The 18,167-nt window shown below is 40.8% G+C and overlaps 1 protein-coding gene across 2 annotated transcripts in view; it reads left to right on the forward strand.

Moving 5' to 3' along the window:
* LOC137288211 (centrosomal protein of 164 kDa-like) overlaps positions 1-18,167 on the forward strand; it is a 41,885-nt gene that overhangs the window by 15,743 nt on the left and 7,975 nt on the right. For both annotated transcript variants that reach the window (XM_067820652.1, XM_067820653.1), the window contains 23 exons: positions 1,862-1,962; positions 2,486-2,600; positions 2,982-3,079; positions 4,139-4,270; positions 5,128-5,245; positions 5,473-5,649; positions 5,990-6,109; positions 6,273-6,395; positions 7,362-7,505; positions 7,952-8,035; positions 8,759-8,827; positions 9,364-9,557; positions 10,148-10,368; positions 10,851-10,906; positions 11,617-11,687; positions 11,834-11,987; positions 12,359-12,517; positions 13,117-13,255; positions 13,799-14,005; positions 14,410-14,494; positions 14,929-15,017; positions 17,450-17,522; positions 17,757-17,924. In XM_067820652.1, the coding sequence (XP_067676753.1) occupies positions 1,862-1,962; positions 2,486-2,600; positions 2,982-3,079; positions 4,139-4,270; positions 5,128-5,245; positions 5,473-5,649; positions 5,990-6,109; positions 6,273-6,395; positions 7,362-7,505; positions 7,952-8,035; positions 8,759-8,827; positions 9,364-9,557; positions 10,148-10,368; positions 10,851-10,906; positions 11,617-11,687; positions 11,834-11,987; positions 12,359-12,517; positions 13,117-13,255; positions 13,799-14,005; positions 14,410-14,494; positions 14,929-15,017; positions 17,450-17,522; positions 17,757-17,924 (2,897 nt within the window). The remainder of the gene's footprint in view (positions 1-1,861; positions 1,963-2,485; positions 2,601-2,981; positions 3,080-4,138; positions 4,271-5,127; positions 5,246-5,472; positions 5,650-5,989; positions 6,110-6,272; positions 6,396-7,361; positions 7,506-7,951; positions 8,036-8,758; positions 8,828-9,363; positions 9,558-10,147; positions 10,369-10,850; positions 10,907-11,616; positions 11,688-11,833; positions 11,988-12,358; positions 12,518-13,116; positions 13,256-13,798; positions 14,006-14,409; positions 14,495-14,928; positions 15,018-17,449; positions 17,523-17,756; positions 17,925-18,167) is intronic.

An 18,167-nucleotide genomic window follows, 5' to 3' on the forward strand; every position in this document is an offset into this window, starting at 1 on the left:
AGAAAAAGTAAAGAAGTAACATGTCTAAACTGCATTTGAAATGTCTGAAAGACCTTATAAGACTTGAGAAGGTCAAATGTGAATCTGGGGAAGGGAGGAGGTGAACATGTAGGAGTTACCTGCCCTTGGTTTATTCCTACACTTGATAAACTGATGCTGGCTGCCTTCTCAGATCTTTGCAATAACCACTGTAACAGGTGTATAAACACCCCTGAGTGTGTTTGGCTTGGTGGTGACATGGACACTTGCATGGAGTGCTGTGACTGCTTGAAGAACCATTTGAGGGAATGAATGAGAGCACACAAAATTAACAATAGGTTAACAATATAGCACCTGAGGGATAACATTATCAGATTATCCATGTTATATGAATGCATCAACAATTGGCGGTGAAGACTTGGTGGTGGCTGGCAGCCCCTGATATTTTCCAACAATAAATGTGCTACTTGGATGGCAACTATAAATGTTGGTGTAAAATATATTAATGAATCAAGATATTATTGTGTTTCAGTCTGTTGATACTGATCAAGGTAATTTAGGCAGAGTCCTAAGAATTTATTCTCACAAGTGTGGTGTTATACAACAACCAAAATTAGAATGGAATTGAGGTGCAAGTGTGTTTACTTAGACATCTTTATGAAATTTGGCAGCACATTTTTGTGATACAAATACTGAGGGGCTGCCAGAATAAGATTAATTCATATGTTGCATGCAGTAGGTACTGAATCACAGTCATTTGCTCAGTGATCACATGGTAGGTGATAGATGTAGTCACTGGTCTGGTTGGCCAGTGGCACTCATGTTTTGTTTGCTGAGTTGTGTCCCTTTGTTGAGTCAGGATCCAGTAGTACATTTATGCGCAAGTTTTAATTTAAATGAAGTGTTGCAAGACAACCCCCAGACAGGTATATTACCTATTTCTGTATTATGTTGAGTACTTACTTCTCATTGTGAATTTTCATGCCAAGAAATATGGAGTCTGTCTATGCAACATAAGCTGGTTAGAGCAGACCCCATACTGTCGTTCTGTTTTTTTTATTCTGAAATAAACCTGTGATTACTAAATAGTCTAGTTTTTCCATCTTTGTGAAACATCTATTAAAGGAGCACTTAGATTTCATGTAGTGAATGCAGTGTTTATGTCTATGATGTGTTTTGGTTGTACAAGATAGTGTCCTCTATATCTCCAAGGCAACCTGGTGTGTTTATGGAAAAATATGTTGTCATGACAAAAAATCATATCATTATTCTCTCTGAATTAGCACTTGGGATTTTGCATGCAGATGAACATGTCTCATAACATGCCTCTATAACAGAAGTAGTGTGGTTGGAAACATGATATGTAACAGAAGTTGTGGTATTTCAGTGTAGTAATCTTGCTGTATTGGATGAGAAGTGTGATGGTATTTGACTCAGGTCATTATGACAGTGTGCACAATAAGTGTGCTTCACTATATTTTTTGATCTGTAGTGGAATTATTCCTCCAAAGATTCCAGGTTGAAATAGGTCCCAAGGAACCTTTCCTCAGTGAAAGGCAGGATAGTGCTTGGTACAGTGGCACGAGGATTGTGTGTCCTGATGGAGTGGACCAGTGCTCACGATATCAATGACTTGATTGTTTGGTCCACACTTGATCGCCTACATACAGGCCATAGGATATATAGCTGGAATATTGCTTACTGAATGAAAATGCTGCTGTTGATCCTACTGTGTAATGGGATTATTGAGATATGTGTGATTGTTCTGTTGATTCCTTGTGTGTGATGGTTCCGTTGATCCTCATGTGTGATGTTGTGACTGATCCTCATGTGCTGTGATACTATATGAAAGCTATGTGTAATGCTGAGATTGGTTTAACAGGACATTGAGCTGACATCATCCCTCAAGTCCACAGCCAGAGAGAGTCCTCTGGAAGATGACAGGAAGAGGATGGCAGACATGGCAGCTTCTGCTGCAGACAGGTCAGTTTCACTAGCAGCTTCATGACTCCTTGGGTACACTCTTTTGGCCTCCTGTGGGCTCCTGCACTGCTTAACAGTCCCCTGGCCATTTAGTAGGACTTCCCTGTGATCAGATGGTTACAATGGGATTTTTAAAATCAGATGTGTTAAAATTTGTGTTTTAAAATCAGATTGCTTAGTGTTGATGGTAAGCACCCTTCATTCACAATCACACAGTACTGCAGGATGTCCATATAACTATCCTTTCACGTGTAAGAGCCTTAAGAAGTTCATATCTTGCAAAATGCAACAACTGAGTCATTATCAGCTATTAATAATACATGTGTTGATGTGATGGAATTGGATTCATGTAGCATTAATTAATAACCCATTTTAACATGTTATATTTAAGGTGTTGGACTTGTCCATGGCTTTTGACAGTCTTCTCTTGCCTGGTTGAGATTATGTTGTTGTAACCTTGAAGTCATGTTATTAATTATTGGTGTTGTGGGTCTGTCAGTCATGGTATTGTTCATATTGTCAGACGTCTGGTGAAAGATGAGGAACAGAAGGTGCAGACGGCAAATGACCGGGCTATCAGTGACATGAAGCGACGTATGGAGAAGGAGCTAGAAAATGCTAAGCTGGAGCTGTTGGAGGTCAGTCACCAGGGAGGAGGTCATATTCACAGAGACCTTAGCTTTGTCACACAATATGTAGACAGGCTTAATCAGTTTACCCTGGTGAAGATTTGGTTTATGACAAGCTAATGATGAACATCGCACATTCATGTCAAATGGTTAATGCACTGAAAGTTCACACCAGCAAATGCTAATTATAGGTATCCCAGTATGATAAAGCTTGAATGATGCCCTAATCATATGGGACAACTGGTGACATTCTGTTCAAAAGCGTCTGTCACTGTATCAGCTGTCACAGATATTTCTCTGAATATGATCTGAATACTGTTAAAACTCAACTCACTGACTCTTTGAAGAAAGACAATAGACCCAGATGTGTGGTCTCTGAATGTGTTCCAGGACAAGGATGTTCGGCTGCGGAAGCTGAAGGCAGAGATCCGACGAGAGCAGGAGGAAGAGGAGAGGAAGCTGAGAGATGAGAAGGAGGAGAGCATCAAGTGAGTTCTGCTGTCTTTGTCACATAGACGACACCAGCATCGTTTGGTTTGATGACACTATAGTGGCTAGCACCAGGTAGAAATGTAGGACAGCTGTAGCAGGGGTTTGTTTTCCAACATTGGTTGTAACTGTAAATTGTGAAAGATTTGTAAATTTCTGATTCTTTTAAGATCTTGCTATAAGCGTCATAAATGCGTTCTTCACATCATATATGTTGTTTCAAATAACTTGATTTATTCAGTACAATTACTTTATTGTTAAAGGATGTTAAAGTCTTCATTGAGCATAGATTGTGGGTGACAGTAACTGTGTATGCTGTTTTTGTCAGTTGATGTGCTAGATTAACATTGACATTAGATGCTCTTAAAGTAGTTGTAGACGTTTTCACTGCAGGAGGTAGTTTTAGAGGTTTTCACTGAGAGAGATTAATGTTTTTGTTGTGATTAGGATGTAGTGTAGGATGTGTGTACCGGTAGTTCCATCTAAAGTAGTGTGTCATGTCACAGTGATTAAGCATACAACTCACATATGCATTTGATGATTTCATCATGACAGACTGATCATGAAGTGTCATCATTTCAAGAAGTTAACGATACACGCCTACCCATCGCAGTCATTCTTTCATTCTATCATCATGATCATATACTAGACATGACATTGTGTTTCTTCCTGTGTTTGAGCATGGTTGGTGAAACCAATCAATTATAATCTTAAGTGCAAGTTCCATAACAAGCTTTTAACTGATATTACAAATTATGAAACACCCCAAATATTTTATGTTTGCTCAAAAAAAATCTGAGTTAAGTTTTTCTGTTCAAAATATGAGGAAAAGAAGAGAAATGAAACAGAAAGAGAAAAACCTGTTAGTATCATTAACGACTCATGATTGATATTTGCAAGAACTTCATAACATAGAGGCATCAACCATGTATTGTAACACTCCATGATGTAATACAGACTGTCCAAAGTGGGTCTGTACTGGATATTAGTGTAGGTTGTTATCATGTGAGCGCCCCCTACACTCGTGTGCTTCTCTCTCTGCGTGGTGGCCATGTTAGACTGGCCGAGACACGGCTGCAGGCACAGGCTGAGCAGGAGCGTGAGGACCTGAAGGATGCACGAGAGAGTGACCTAAGTAAACTCCGGGAAGAGTGTGAGAGAAAGAAGCAAGAAGAGGAAAAGAAACTGCGGTAGGCCAGCATGCAGGAGGAGGGGAGACATTTCATGCTTTCAACATAAAAATGCCTTCTGACTTTCATTTTCCGCTCATTCATTTATTATAGAGGTCCCCTTTTCTTTCTTTTGTATCTGGTTTTGTTTCATTGCTTGGATGTATTTCTTTGCTGTTTTTTTCTGATTTCATGATGTGTGAATTTGTCAATAACATTTTTGTAGTCGCAGAAATCGCACACAATATACTAACATGCTTTTCTGTTCTAAATGATGTTTGTGTAGTTTCTTGAAATTTTTCAGTAAGTATTTTGTCTTTTGTTGAGTTTGTTTTCAATTTTGTTTCTGAGTTTACCTTTCTTTTGGTTGACACTTCTCCCTACTTGTGTACACATATTTGTTATATTCTTTTTCAGCTTTGTTTTAGAACCACAACATATATTGGCAAGATTACAGGATACCGGACACCTTCTGCTATCTTTGAAAGCAAGCCAGTTTACGTTAGGGTTAGGGTTAGGTTAGGGTAAGATTTAGGGTTTGCATTAGGGTTAGGGTGACATGACACAAGGTGTCCGGTTTTAACTGTGACCATACATTAATACTTTGACAAGCAAGACTAAGTGAGGTATTACCCAGCTTTTATGATTGCTGTATGTGAGGTTTCATGACAGATCAGTGATTATTGTAGTCTGTTCTTCAGTTTTAGGCTGGAAGTTACACAATAAACTTGTGATGTAAATGTAACATTATCCTCCTTGTACTATCACGTGGGAACTGGCTTTCATTTTTCACACCCAGGCATTACAGTTATGGGAGATGTATTCAGTAACACCAGACATGGTCTGTCTGTTACCATTTTGGTGTTTTTCCACGACAGGGAGGAGATGCAGCTTGCTCTACAGAGACTCCGGGAGGAGGTGAAGTCACTACAGGCAGAGGAGCAGGACAAGCTGGAGGAGGAGAAGGCAAAGGCTCTGGATAAACTCCACTCACAGGTACACTTCAGTCAGATAGACTGGAAAAATATTCAGATCTTGAATTTGTGGGTGAACTCTTTGTGTTCACAAGAGGCTGCACATGTGTCTGCTTTTTTTTAAAAAAGTAAGAAATGTGATGTTTAGCTGTAAATATTTGATCATTTTTAAGACAACAGAACACTTGTCCTGACTTGGTTGAGAAGTGTAGTTATAGATCGAGATTCACAGTATGGCAGTGTTTCCAGGTGGACCTTGCATTGTCCAGCGAGAGGGAGAAGCTGGAGGCGGAGCGCAACAGGAACATAGAGAAGATGAGGTCTAAGCATGCCCAGGAACTGGAGGACCTCGAGAACGATCTGGAAAGGAAGCACAAGGCCAAGGTTGATGACCTCAGGTCTGAGCTGCAAGAGAAACATTCAAAGGTTGGTAGTTACCAAATGTGTGTTTAACTCTAATTCTCTTATAACAGTTCAAATTCAGACTTGTCTAGATAGTTATCAAGTTTATCTAGATAGTTCTTGGTGATAACTGAGTTTCCTGTCAAAGGACTTGCAATCACATGACATCAACCACAGTCATTTAAAATCAAGTGTAGAAAAATGAAACTGCTCCTGGTAATGTTACGACTACCAGATGAAGAGCATACTATTATTGACATATTATAGCAAAATAGTCGCCATTTTTCACATCTGATATTGAGATGATTCTAAAATTTGGGTTAAGTTGTTGATTAGATTCAATGATTTGTGACTATTTCTGCAGGCGATGAGTGAGATGAAGAGGGAGGTGCAGCGGCTCCAGACAGAGCAGAGCGAACAGCAGGAGCAGGAGCTGGAGGCGGCCCAGAAGAGGCAGAGGACCATCAACGACATGGAGAAAGGGGTTTGTACACAACAACATCTACCCATGCAAGGCTGTCTTGATCAATATTGGCTGTTCATGAGACTGACATGGGAAATCAATTACAAATGTTTCTGAAGAATCTGAAACCTGTAAAACAAAAGATGCTAAATGTGAGATGTAGAAAGTGTGGTTCTGTTTGCAGCTGGATGAGGTTCTGGCGGAGAGGAGGCAGGAGATGAAGGAGGACCAGAAGAAGAGGCTGGAGAAGTTAAGGAAGGATCACGAGGAAGAGCTGAGGAAGATGCAAGAGGAATACAAGAACATGGTAAATAGAGAGACATGCTTGGTGGGCTGTGATTCTACTTTGTCAGATATGTAAATATGGATACAGACTATTTGGGGTTCTTTGGAAGACACATTTAACTATGGTATACAGATAATGGGTATATTCTGAGATGAGTGTCCTGGATGGAGTATGCAGTACTTGGTATCTTGTGTGGGGTATCTACTATTGAGTATTCTGCTTTGTGTATCCAGTGTTTTGTATCCAGCTTTGTGTATCTTGTGTTGTGTATCCAGTATTGAGTATCTTGTGTTGTGTATACACTACTGAGTAATCTGTTTTGTGTATCCAGCATTGAGTATTTTGTGTTGTGTATCCAGTATTGAGTATCCTGTGTTTTGTATCCAGCATAGAGTATTCTGTGTTGAGTATCCATTTTTGTGTATTTTGTGTTTTGTATCCAGCATTGTGTATCTTCTGTTGTGTATCCACTAATGAGTGTAACAAGCATTGAGTATTCTGTGTTATGTATCTAGTGTTGAGTTTCTTGTGTTGTGTATCCTGTATTGAGTATATTGTTTTGTGTATCCAGTATTGAGTGTCTTGTGTTGTGTATCCAGTATTGAGTATTCTGTGTTGTGTATCCAGTATTGAGTATATTGTTTTGTGTATCAAGTATTGACTGTCTTGTGTTGTGTATCCAGCATTGAGTATTCTGTGTTATGTATCTAGGATTGAGTATCTTTTGGTGTGTATCCAAAATTGAGTGCCTTGTGCTCTGTATCAAGTATTGAATATTCATTCAGTTTTCAGTATTAGGTATCCAATATTGAGTATCTAGTATTGAGTATCCTGCAATCATTATTCATTATTGTATCTCCTGTGTTGAGCATCATGCATTGGTTTCCACTATTTAATATGCAGTATTGAGTATTCAGTATTGACTATCATGTGTTGAGGATTCAGTGATGTTTACGTCTTTTAAAGTATGTTTTCCATCTTCCTAAGATTGCCAGGGAACAGAGGAACCTGACGAGCACCTTTGAGTCTGAGAAAAGGAAACTTGAGAAGCAGCACAGCCAGGAGATGGAGAGTCTTAAGCGTCAGTGTGCCCGGAAGAGGGAGAGTCTGCAGGAACAGCTGGAGGATGAGGTGAGGAACCTTCCTTTTTGCCATCATCCTGAACGTCTCTGTGTATCCCCCAACCCAGAAAGATCCTAGTTAGAATTGATCTTCAGCAACCCATGCTTAAGAGGTGACTAACAGGATCAGGTGGTCAGACTAGCAGATTGGGTCATCGTATCCCAGTTGCATGGATCAGTGTTCATGCTGTCGATCCCTAGATTGTTTGGTACAGACTCGATTATTTACAAACAGCCGCTGTACAGCTGGAATACTGCTGAGTGCAGCATAAAACAAAACTCACTTGCTGTCTCACTGTGTATCCCCCAAATCCATTGTCTGATTGATAGGGCATTGCTGAATCTTGCCTTTTACTTCTCTTGTGGTAAATACCATGTATTGTCATGGTTACTGACAAGAACGGCCATGTTTCAACACAACAGTGTTGGATTTTTTAAGACGAGTTTGTTTTACAGGAAGAAGAGATCTGTGAAAAGATTGCTGAGTTGGAGAGGAAGAAAAAGGACATTGAGAAGAGTTTTAAGAATCTGGACATTGAAGTAAGCATATGAAAGCCTAACTGAAATCCACACAAAATAGTTGGCTAATTTTAATGTGAAAATGTTTTCATGTTGATATGTTACATATATTTGTAACAAGTACAGTGATTTAACAAAAAAAATTGAAAGATTTTCCAGTTGATTATGTGGCGTGATGCTTTTCAGTATTTGTAGACAAACATAGTTTGGGTGGAATATTTCAAATTTTGCATTCCAATGCCAGACATCGCCATTATGCTATTACCCCTGAAGATCTGGGTTAGAATATTGGCCTTCAGTAACCCATGCATATTGTAAAAGGCGATTACCGGGATCCGGTGGTCAGGTAGACTGACTTGGTTGGCATATGTCATCGGTTCCCAATTGCACAGATCGATGCTCATGCTGTTGATCACCGGATTGTCTGGTCCAGAGATGATTATTTACAGACAGCTAGAATATTGCTAAGTGCAGCATAAAACTAAATTTACTCATCATGGCATGGTGTTATCCTATTGATATATGAAACACTTTTGTAATCAGTGTATTATAATCGTTTGACCACATCAATACTTTAATTGTTTTCCAACTGAATTAGAAAATTGGGTATACAATATCCACTTTGCAACATTTTTGTCGAAAAGAATACTTTGAAGTTACCTTTGTTATGCTATAACATTTTCTGAAACACTGAGTGATCTAAGCTCTCTTGACTTAAACAAGCGGTTGTTTGGTTGTGTCCAGGAGCAACGACTGGAAGACAGGAGAGAGAGGTTTCGAATGGACCAGAACAAGTTTGACCAGCAGCAAGATGTGAGTGGAGAATCAGTTAGTGTCGAATGTTTCAACACAATATTTTGGCAATCCCACAGAATCATGTCAAACCTTAACAAAATACTGCATATCTTCAATATGTAATGCTGCATGTTGTTGCACTGTCATTATATTAAGTATCAACAGTGTTCTCTGTACAAATAGTTACGCTGATCAGTATTTTGTTTTGTCATATCACTTCCATGAATAGTGTTGTCTTAAAATAAGGCGCACCTTGCTACACTAAGCATATGTGACAAATTTCTTGATATATTCAAGAATGATTGGAAGCACCCCTTCTGATAGCTGAGGTTTATATGATATGTTTTCATGTGTTCAATGCAGATTTCTAACAAAGACAAAGAAGGGATGTAGTAATACCGAGTAACTTTAAAAAAAATATATGTGTTCCCTATTGGGAAATATCTGTAAACAGGTTTTCCTCACTGTTTATGGATTTAATAAAAGCCTGCAGGATTCTGGACATATTTCAAGTAACATATGTCTTAGTTAGACATTGTGACATGACTTTACAGGATGCTTTTGCTAACCGAGCCCAGTCTTTGACAAGTCATGAGTTGGAGAGAATGAGAGAAGAGAGGAAGCAGCTTCTGGAAGAGATCCGGATGGCGAGGACTGATGTTGAGGACTTCAAGAAGGAAAAGAGGACACTGGAAGATGATGTCCTGAAGTTGAAGATGACCCGAGACCAGAACACTCGCAAACTCAAGTAAATGTTCTCAAAGTGTAATGTTTTCTAAATAGTCTATGAAACTGATGTTCAAGTTACACCTTAATGTGAATATGATAGAAAACAAAATTAGAGTCTTCATGTATTTAAGACTGAAAGGCTGTGAGATATATTAACAATCACTTGGCATTGAAAAGAAACATGTTTTTCATGAAGGCAGAGTCATCCTAATTCATGACTGGTGGTCTTTAAGATATATCAGCTGTTTCTCAGTATTGGACAGTATTCTGCTTTCTCGGTAAAGACATTTTGGACAGTATTCTTTCTTGGTAAGGACCTTTTGGACAGTATTCTTTCTTGGCAGGAACCTTTTGGACAATATTCTTTCTTGGCAAGGACCTTTTGGACAGTATTCTCCCTTTTACATACTAGCATGGTTTGGGTCTGTTTGAAGCAGATTGATAGACTGATGCTGGTTGTAAATGTACTACTTGATCACAAGGATCTTATTGTTTGATGGGCCACATGTTTCTGTCTTGATTTGGTTTAGCTCTGAGGTGGCTAAACCTACTCCACTGTATATTTAGAGAGAGCAAACTATGTTTGATTGTCCTTTGTCCATTTGTCAGTGAACTGAAGGAGAAGCTGGACAAGAAGACCCAGGAACTAGATAAACTGCATCTCCGCATCAATGAAGCTATTGAGGAAAACGAGACAGCTGGCCGTCAGCACTTACACAGTACAGTTAAAGTTGCTGACCAGACAGCTGGACGACTATCCTTGGATGACCTCCATCACACAGGCAGGAGGACCAGCAACCCACTCAGTGAGGACGACTCATCTATACAAGGTGAGGTTAATACAAGTTGTTCACTGGTCATGAGGGGGACATGGGTCGGTGTACTCTGTGTCTCTTTATGTTCCCTAAGCCCGAAGGGCAAGCTGAACATAAGCAAAAATAGAGAGTATGTCAACCCATGGGCGCCGAGGTACCATTGAACAACATATTTATCTTACTGAACACCTCAATGTTAATTTTGAATTGTTTGAAGCAGAGGTATGGGATCATGAGTACCCGAGTAAGTCAACAGCCCAAACACTACTAACACGAAGTACCAAATGAATTCTCACATTGCCAGGAGGTAACATAGAAAATGTTGCTCGCTTGTAAGAAAGTGATTACCGCAGTCAACAGAATTGCTTGAAATACTTGTTCAGATTACACAGTGCTGGTAGAACTGAGGTTTGTACTACAAACCAGGCAGTAGCTCCTCACACTATGTCTTTGACACACATACTTTATAGACCAATCAGTGTTTTCCTTTCCATCAGTGCCTATACCTGGCTCCAAAAAGAAGAGTGTGCGGATGACAGATGATCCTGAGATGGTACGTGTTTGCTCTTTTTATAAATGTGTGGAAAACATTTCCCATAATTGGCTTCGAGATATGTCTGAATTATGTCGTGAATATTCCCTCTGGATTATAGTTGCCAACTCTTTCAATTGATGACTCACAGAAAGACGGGCATGCATGGTCCCATGGTCAAGAGTCATTCGACTTAGGACAGCACGGTGCTCTGTTCGGTTCAGTCCAACATCACTCACGTCTTGAATTTATTTAGTTAGACCACTAGGGATAGCTATGACTCAGAAGAAACCTTTTAATCTCTTTCATACTGTATATCTGTGTCATCCACAGGAAACTTGCAACCATAATCCAGAGGGAAGTTAAATAACAATTACTAGAAATATCTGTAATTGTTCCTTTTTCAATGCCAACTAGTTTTTCTAATGATGTTTAATCAAATGCATGTTGGTGTTGAAATGAGAATTTTGCAAAGTATAACATTACACGTATAGATGTATATAGAAATATGTTGTTGGGTGTTAGGGGCCATTGATGAAATGAAGTCATTGGATTTTTAAGATGCTTAGCAACATGTGACCTGAATTTTTCACAGTGGAATTCCCTTATGCACCCTTAAGTTTCATGTGTTGTTTATAAACATGTTGGTCAGACACTTGTTGGGGAGAAACCCCAGTGACAGTAAGTGTCTGATTCTGACTTGCATTGGTCTGATCCTCGGTGTGTTGCAGATCTCTGCGAGTGTGTTGGACATGTTGTCTGATGATGAACCCGAGTCTTTAGGGACAGGAACCGTCAACAGGTAGGTGAAGCCTGCAGTACTTTACTTCAAGTATAATCTTTCGTTAAGTTTTGTAAACGTGTCTATGACCTGAAATGTTTTTATGAATAAATATGTGATTATAGTTGCTTGGATGACAGGTCTTAAACGTGATTTATCTGATGCAGAGTGTTACGAGATCACCTCAAGAAGGAGAGTTCATCAATTGGATTGGCTAAGGCCTTCCTCCGCAAACAGCGACAGTCTCTAAAGCGACGACAGGCGGCCCTGACAGCAGCCAAGCAGGAGCTGACTCGAGACATGAGCCTGGCTCAGCAAGGGGTAGGTTGTCTTTGATTGCACTGGCACAAAACAATATAGGGTTACTGATCTGATGTGTAATTCCAGCTGTTGACTCATTCTGAAACCCATAAAAGAGTTTACTGGATCATTCCTGAATGGCATCCTCAAATATCTCATTATGTGTGTGACACTGAACAAATGTGTGATCAAACAAGAAGGATGGTGAACAGGGTAAGGTAAAGAAAATGGTCCATCAGACTGGGTAGATAGTATGTTGATAGGAGTGGTGGGTAAGTGGAAGTTGAGTCAGATGCTGGGTAGGTGGAGCATCACGTGGTAGATAGATCTCATGGCGGTAGTGATGAAAGGGAACATGCTCAGCTTGTCATGATGCCACTGTTCTTCCACAGCTTCTGCCAGATGACAGCAGTGCCAAGCTCCTGGATGATGTGAGGTCCAGTTTGGAAATGGAGGCCCTTAAGCTAGACCAGATGGAGGTGCAGATGGCTGCTGGATCCAGGCTTGTCCGTGAGAAGGAGCTCAAGATAAAACAACTGGAGAACTGCAATGTAAGATACACATGACTTACAGATGTATGTTCCAGGGCCCTGTTCCACAAAGCATTTTCAGTGCTAAGATGATCTGTAGTCTCACCCTCTAACAGTATTGGGGGCGGTGGGGTAGCCTAATGGTTAAAGCGTTCGCTTGTCACGCCGAACACCCGGGTTCGATTCCCCAGATGGGTACAATGTGTGAAACCCATTTTCTGGTGTCCCCCGCCGTGATATTGCTGGAATATTGCTAAAAAGCGGCGTAAAACTAAACTCACTCACTCACCCACTAACAGTATTGTGACTGTCACAGTGCTATGAACACTTTGTGGATCAGGTTCTAGATTTTCAAATCTCTCTTAGTGCTAAGTAACATACATTAACATTAACCTATGACTTTCTTAGCCCTATGAGAAAGGGTGTACTTCATGAAATGTGTCCCACATTTTAAGAATCAGCATTTGCTGGAAATGAGATCATTTGAAGTGAGGATAATTTATTAATGTTGTAGACCAGTGGAGTTAGGGGTGAGGTGAGAGACTTTGATGTTCAACATTGGATTTATAATAGATTTTTGTTGAACACACCGGGATTCTAGCCTTTACCATGTCTTCAAGGTCAGTGACAGTGAGACAGAGTACACTCCCTTTGAACATCGCTACAAACCCATGAGTCTTCCATCCCTCGACATTAGCGATGACGACGAGAGCAGTGGCATCAGCAGCACCGACTACAACCTCGACAACTTCATTCAGGGTAAGATGTTTTCACACTATACTTTTTCTGCATGTGTTCATTCTAGGCAAATGGGAAGAAATAGCCTTGATTTCAACTGTTTCATGGCTGTGGAGGCGAATGTTGACAGCTTCTGTCAGTTGTCTGTGGCGGGATACATGCAGAGGGTTTGGGCTATTTCCCATTGGATTTACAAAGCAGTGGTTTGCCATATCCACCCACTCTGATCATTCTATGATACATATTTTTTTGAAGTAATACACTGAAGTAGGATGGAAATCCACAATAGCTTGTGTGTTCCATTTCTTAGTATGTTTGAAGTGACAGTCAGTAAAAGATTGTCTAAATGAGTGAGTGAGCTTAGTTTCCCATTGCACTTGGCAATATTCCAGCTATATGACAGCTGTCTGTAAACAATCGAGTCTGGACCAGACAATCCAGTGATCAACAGCATGTGCAACAACTTGCCAACCAAGTCCACGAGTCTTGCCACCTGATCCCATTGGTTTCCTCTTACGACAAGCATGGGTTAAGTGATTGACTAGTACAGGACTTGTTCTTCAGGATTAACCAAACAGCATCTGCAGCATCAAACTCCAACCGCCCCAGGGTCTTCCTCCTCCGTCCACAACGAGTTAGCACCAAGCCCCAGTGGTGACCCGCTAGCCCAGTCGCTGTACAAGATCAACAGTGAGCTGTCTCGGGTGCTTGGGATTATCAGCACTAATAACAACCAACCACCCCCAGAAGGTGGTAGCACCCACTCCACAGGTAGGTGGCTCTTCTTTACTCTCAGGCAATTACTACCCCCACACTATTCTACAAGCCACCCCAACTGCAGGCAGCTACTACCCCCACACTATACTACAAGACACCACTACTGCTTGCAGTTACTACCCACACAGTAAACACGCGTACTGAGGTCAGAGTTACAGTAAACATGTGTACTGAGGTCAGAGTAGACTGGTGTACTAAAGAAATAAATATCTGCCTTCAAAATATTCTGTTCCTTTAAAACTTGAAAAACAGCAACATGATCAAAACTAAACATTTGAATGCAAACACCTGTTAAATACAGGCTCTCATAACCTTGTGAAATGATAAAATCAGTGCACATACTGCTGCATGTACAGTACATCCAATTGCCTTATGTATGACTGTCTGTTCTGTTGCAGCCTCCAACAACCCCCAGTTCCCCATTTATGTTCCCCATGCTCCCAGCACCCCCTACTCAACCTGGGCAACGGGCAACAGATACATGTAAGTACTCCTGGTGTTGTTGCTAGGCTTGACTTGACACAGAAGTGTAACCTTATCCCCTGCTTTTCTATACCCTTCCTTTAGAATCTTATGATATTTAAGGTTTTTATTAAATGATGAAAAATTACATTATTTTTGCGAGATATGATTGTGAGTTTCATCACAGATGTAAACGTCAATACAGTGGAAGAATCAGTGCTGAAGATTTCTGTAATTTTCCAATGTCTGTGAAATGGCTGAAAATATTAGGCTTAAAGTCTTAAAACAATTTCAATTTACATTGTTTTACTGTTCCTCATGATGTTACTTGATCCATGGCCTCACCCAGGCTGACTGAGCAAAAAGTGTCCCCCCTTAATAGTTACCTCCAGTGATACAGCTTGATTTGTATATAATTAGATACATATTAAAGTGAGATATCATACCATCAACAGCCACTCACCCCTCCATAGAGTGGATTACTCCAACTTGGCCCACACAGCAGAGGCGTCACTAGAGAGGAAATGGAGGAAGTACTTTGGAGGTAGGGGAATCAGGTTGTGTGTCAAAACAGCAGGCATAGGTTTGCCATGATGTCAGATTGTAAAGACAGCAATTACCAAAGGTTACAAATACTTTATTACTTAGCACAAACTGAGCATATATTAGAAATAAGCACATGGTCATAGCACAATTCTGCTGTAGTCATATCGATAATCATTCAAAACATTGAATTTATCACAGTATTCATGAACACAGCATTTTTGGGGGGTAGAAGAGATACAGTTTGTCAAACACATCTGTGTAGCTCGGTGCGGCTGTCTTCATGCACATCTGTGAAGCTCGCAGTTTTCAAGACACAGGCCTCGAGTGATTGTCACCATATACTGGTTGTAGCTGTCATGGCAGTAGATGATGTCATCACCTTCCTCCTGTTCACTGAAGTCATCCTCATAGCTGAGGTCCATGGAAGATTCATTGTCACTGCTGATGGAGTTTTCCACATCCTCGTCTACCCTAGCCTGTGTGTGACGATTCCAGTAAAACAGACCCATCTGACCTTGATTCTGCAATAGATGTGCTTGAAGTTGCTGGTCCTGTGCGTGGTGTTGGTGTTGCAGTTGCTGGTCCTGTGCTTGATGTTGCTGCTCACTCCAGATGTCCTGTCCAGTCCCCATTCTCTCCAGACTCTGGGACCCATGTTCCAGCATGTCACCACTCAGCTGATGTTCCTCAGCCCTGACAAGTTGGCCTTCTTGAAGGTGGTCAGTGGTGATGTACTGGTCCCCTGTCCTGCTGTCACTCCCCAGATCTGCCTGACTCGCATCTGTGTGATGCTGGTGCTGTCCATCCTCGGTGAAGGTGCTGATACAGGCTTGAACCTCCCTCCACTTGTTGTGTCGGTAGTGGCTGAACATCTCCTTCACTCCCTCCACAACACATCTCCTCTGGACCAGCTTGATGCCATGGATGATGTGACCATCCTCAACTTGCTTTGTCATCTTCTTCATGAGGCTAAAAACCTCCAAATCTGGATTGAGAAATTTACTGCATTGAAAAGACAGTTTTGGAATTATGAAGTAGAACATAAGGAATAATTAATTATATTGCACATTTCTGTTTTGTCATCTTCAACACTGCAAGTAGCAGCACAGAGTTGCATCCCTTAACAGTGATCAGGATTCAACATTCACCTTCAGAGTAGTCTTTGGCTCATGCTCAGTGCTTTGCAAGAGTTGGGGCTCTTTTGGACATACCTCACACAGACTCATAAGATACATAATATGAGAGAAATATTGTGCAAAGTGGCATTTAACGCAGCACCTTCACTAACAGGTATGTCATTGATACACCTATACTATGGCTGACTGTGTCAGTAATCATGTGCGACTTACCCAGTGCGTAGATCAGAAACACGGCCTTGTCATGAGCCAGCAGTAGGTTCCTCAGCTGGGTGGCTGCTGAAACAGTTTCCATTGGTGTGGGAATACAAAGCAAAGTCCTCTGCAAGAGATAGATGTGAGTGCAGTGAGATGATAATGAGACTGGTGATGCTTCATCAGGTCTTCCTCCACCTCTATATACTGCAGAGAGAAGCCAGTAGCTTCAGTGGGGACACAATGACAGGTGGCTTTTGTGATGCTTTCTGTAAAGATCAAAGAATTAGAGTGGACCTTCATGTTGTGATCAAATAGTCTATAGCCTTGCATGCCGAAAGAAACAATCAAAGATTCAGTCAGTCATTCAAACATCCTGGTCTTGCTGGCTTCAGTACAGCTTTGGTGGGATAAAGAGAGCCGTAGCCCTGTGTTAACAGTAGTGGTTTGGCTTGTACTAACATTTTCAATAGGATGTTACGGACTCTTGGTTGGAACATAAGAAAGACTTGTATGAACAATGCTGATTGGCCTTAAGAGACCAATGTCAACAATACTGACTGTCCTAATTGAGAACTTGTAGGAACAACACAGATTGGTCTTGTGAACACCTGTATCAACAATGTTGATTGAACCTTTCTGATTTGTAACAACAATGCTGATTGGATCAAAGAGACTTGCTGCTTTCATCAACAATACCAACTGGACCAAAGGAATTTGCTGCTTGAATCAACAATGCTGATTGGACCAAAGTGACTTGTATCAACAATGCTTGGTTGGACCAAAGAGACTTGCATCAACAATGCTGATTGGACCAAAGAGACTTGTATCAACAATGCCAGTTGGACCAAAGAGACTTGCATCAACAATGCTGATTAGACCTAAGAGATTTGTATCAACAATACTGACTGGACTACACTGAAACATGTATCTACCATACAGATGGAATAGGTGTTGTGTCATGAACAAATTGTAGAAGTAGAAACTGATTATGTCAGGGGCAAGTATGACAGGACCTCAAATGTAATAGTATGCAAATTGATTGTTGAACCTTAGAGTGACTTTCAAGACATGTTGAAAGGTTTCTGTATATTTTCAGACAGGAGACCACCCTTGACCAGTGCTTCAAATTTGACCACAGGATCAGTGGGCATAGGTCATCCTCCAGTCAGGTGAGTAATCTGTAAGGCCTGATAGGCATTGACACATGCAAATTGTGTTTAACTCACTCACACAGTCGATATGTTGCAACTTAGCCAAAGTTCTATTTCTCATTGACAAAATGTTAGTTTCTTGTCACTGTCACTATCACTATGTTTTCTGAGGTTCTTTATATGCTGTATTCAGTAGGTACTTTGTATTGATTCATTGTTTGCTTCTCTGACTGCTCATTACCATGGTTACAGGGAACAGCTGCGACAGTACCGATTGAGTCTGCTGGAGACCCACCAGCAGCCTGGTGTGTCCACATCAGACAGACTGGCAGAACACAAGCTTTGGCTACAGCGCTTCCAACAGGACATCAGCTTCGGGGCTTCCAAATTCCGGACCTCCGGGTCTGATGCAGGGTCGATGTATCCTTCAGTACACGTGGCTTGAGCTGCCCAGATTAAGCACCACATAATCAATAGATTATGTTTATGTGTGGAAGTAGTTAACATCAGTAAATGTCACAAGTGTTTAGTAAGCTCCAGCTTGTGATCCTGCTAATTACCGTATGCGCCATAGTAAGTGTTATGGGTGCTTTGAAGATTGAGAAAGGGTCTGCAACTTGGAACCATAGACAATTTAAAGTTATTTTCAAGCAGTGAGCAGTT

This window comes from Haliotis asinina, chromosome 6, assembly GCF_037392515.1.
Source record: "Haliotis asinina isolate JCU_RB_2024 chromosome 6, JCU_Hal_asi_v2, whole genome shotgun sequence".
Classification (NCBI taxonomy): Eukaryota; Metazoa; Mollusca; class Gastropoda; order Lepetellida; family Haliotidae; genus Haliotis; species Haliotis asinina.